Source organism: Pangasianodon hypophthalmus, chromosome 2 (assembly GCF_027358585.1).
Source record: "Pangasianodon hypophthalmus isolate fPanHyp1 chromosome 2, fPanHyp1.pri, whole genome shotgun sequence".
Classification (NCBI taxonomy): domain Eukaryota; kingdom Metazoa; phylum Chordata; class Actinopteri; order Siluriformes; family Pangasiidae; genus Pangasianodon; species Pangasianodon hypophthalmus.
The window spans coordinates 35,282,660-35,285,159 of NC_069711.1; the positions used below are offsets into that span (position 1 = coordinate 35,282,660).

General features: G+C 40.5%; 1 protein-coding gene across 3 annotated transcripts in view; it reads left to right on the forward strand.

Annotated features, from left to right (window-relative positions):
* Nucleotides 1–2,500, forward strand: part of LOC113529043 (myosin-10) — a 69,356-nt gene that overhangs the window by 26,184 nt on the left and 40,672 nt on the right. For 2 of the 3 annotated variants that reach the window (XM_053228800.1, XM_053228809.1), the window contains exon 6: nt 2,058–2,087. The exons of the other annotated variant lie outside the window; for it this stretch is intronic. In XM_053228800.1, the coding sequence (XP_053084775.1) occupies nt 2,058–2,087 (30 nt within the window). The remainder of the gene's footprint in view (nt 1–2,057; nt 2,088–2,500) is intronic. 3 annotated transcript variants of the gene reach the window in all.

Below are 2,500 nucleotides of genomic sequence, written 5' to 3' on the forward strand. Positions count from 1 at the left end.
ACACTTTACGCTACACACTTTACACTACACATTCTACACTACACACTCTACGCACTTTACACTACACACTTTACACTACACACTTTACACTCTACACTTTACACTACACACTTTACACTACACATTCTACACTACACACTCTACGCACTTTACACTACACACTTTACGCTACACACTTTACGCTACACACTTTACACTCTACACACTTTACGCTACACACTTTACACTCTACACACTTTACACTACACACTTTACACTACACATTCTACACTACACACTCTACGCACTTTACACTACACACTTTACGCTACACACTTTACACTCTACACACTTTACACACTTTACACTACACATTCTACACTACACACTCTACGCACTTTACACTACACACTTTACACTACACACGTTACACTTTACACTACACACGTTACACTCTACACTTTACACACTTTACACTACACACTTTACACACTTTACACTACACACTCTACACTTTACACACTTTACACTACACACTTTACACTCTACACTTTACACACTTTACACTACACACTTTACACTCTACGCACTTTACACACACTATACACTTTACACTTTACACTACACACTTTACACTACACACTTTACACACTTTACGCTCTACACACTTTACACACACTATACACTTTACACTCTACATGCTGTACACACTCTATACACTCTACACACTTTACACTTTACACTCTACACACTTTACACTACACACTTTACACTCTACACACTTTACACTACGCACTCTACGCTACACACTTTACACTCTACACACTTTACACACTTTACGCTACACACTTTACACTTTACACTACGCACTTTACACTACACACTTTACACTACACACACTTTACACTACGCACTCTACGCTACACACTTTACACTCTACACACTTTACACTACACACTTTACGCTACACACTTTACACTCTACACACTTTACGCTACACACTTTACACTTTACACTACGCACTTTACACTACACTTTACACACTTTACACTACACACTTTACACTCTACGCACTTTACACACACTACACACTTTACACACTTTACACTTTACACTTTACACTCTACACACTTTACACTACACACTTTACACTCTACGCACTTTACACACACTACACACTTTACACACTTTACACTTTACACTCTACACACTTTACACTACACACTTTACACTCTACGCACTTTACACACACTATACACTCTACGCACTTTACACTCTACACTCTACACACTTTACACACTACACTCTACACACTTTACATTCTACACACTTTACACTCCACACTTTACACTCCTATATTATTATTATTGTTGTTTTAAATGGTGTTAGTGGGTCAGAAAAGTGGGGAAATATGAGCTGTGTCCCAAATGCTGTGGATTTTATTAAGGCTGGTGGAGATTATATGAGGAAGAGGGACTGAGGAAAGTGTTTTTATTGTAAACATGAGAGGAGAACATGGGAGTTTTAACACAGATAATCCATCAGCAGCAGAATAATCTCACTACAGCGTATCTGTTTTATTACATTCCCTGATGAGATGTGTGAACCTCTGCCCTGGTCACGGTATAGTTTTCAGGATGTGCTAATTTAGAGGTGTCTAAGAACATAGTGGAGAAAATCTAGTGCACTATTTTGCACTATTTCAATCCCACAATGCATTTAAATAATAATGTTACAGTAATATATTTAATATAAGTCTGGTTGACTTCATATAAGAGCCGCTCTGCGTTTGGGACGCAGCCGTGTGACTGCATCGCGCTGTGCTGAAGCGCCTAACGCTTAGCAGATCCGCCTTTTTACCAGTTCTAGCATAATGTGATTTAAAGCGTTAATGTGTATGTGCAGTGCTGGTTGCTGTGGTCTTTTAGCCACTAACGCTTCAAACTGACTCAGTCTCAGTCCTGAGAATACACACACACACACACACACACACACACTCACACACCTGTGGTAATGAGGTGTGTGTGATGGACTGGGTCTGAGGTTCGCTGCTCTAACACTGTGCATTTGTTTAACAGCCAGAGTCTCCTAAAGCTGTCAAACTCCAGGCAAGTTCCTCCTGCATGAGCACTAACACACACACACTCACACACACACTCTCTCTCACTCACACACACTCTCACACACTCACACACACACACTCTCTCTCACACACACACTCACACACTGATACACTTTTCTAGCTTCTAGTCTCTCTCAGTGCATGTCTGTGTCTGTCTCTCACTCTGTCTGTCTCTCGCTGTATATCTGTCTGTTTTGTCTTATTTTTGTCATTCTGGTTCTCTTTCTCTTTTCTCTCTCTCTCACATCTGTCTCTCTCTCTCTCTCTCTCTCTCTCTCTCTCTCTGTACACATCTGTCTCTCTCTCTCTCTCTCTCTCTCTGTACACATCTGTCTCTCTCTCTCTTTCTCTCTCTCTGTACACATCTGTCTCTCTCTCTCTCTCTCTCTGTACACATCT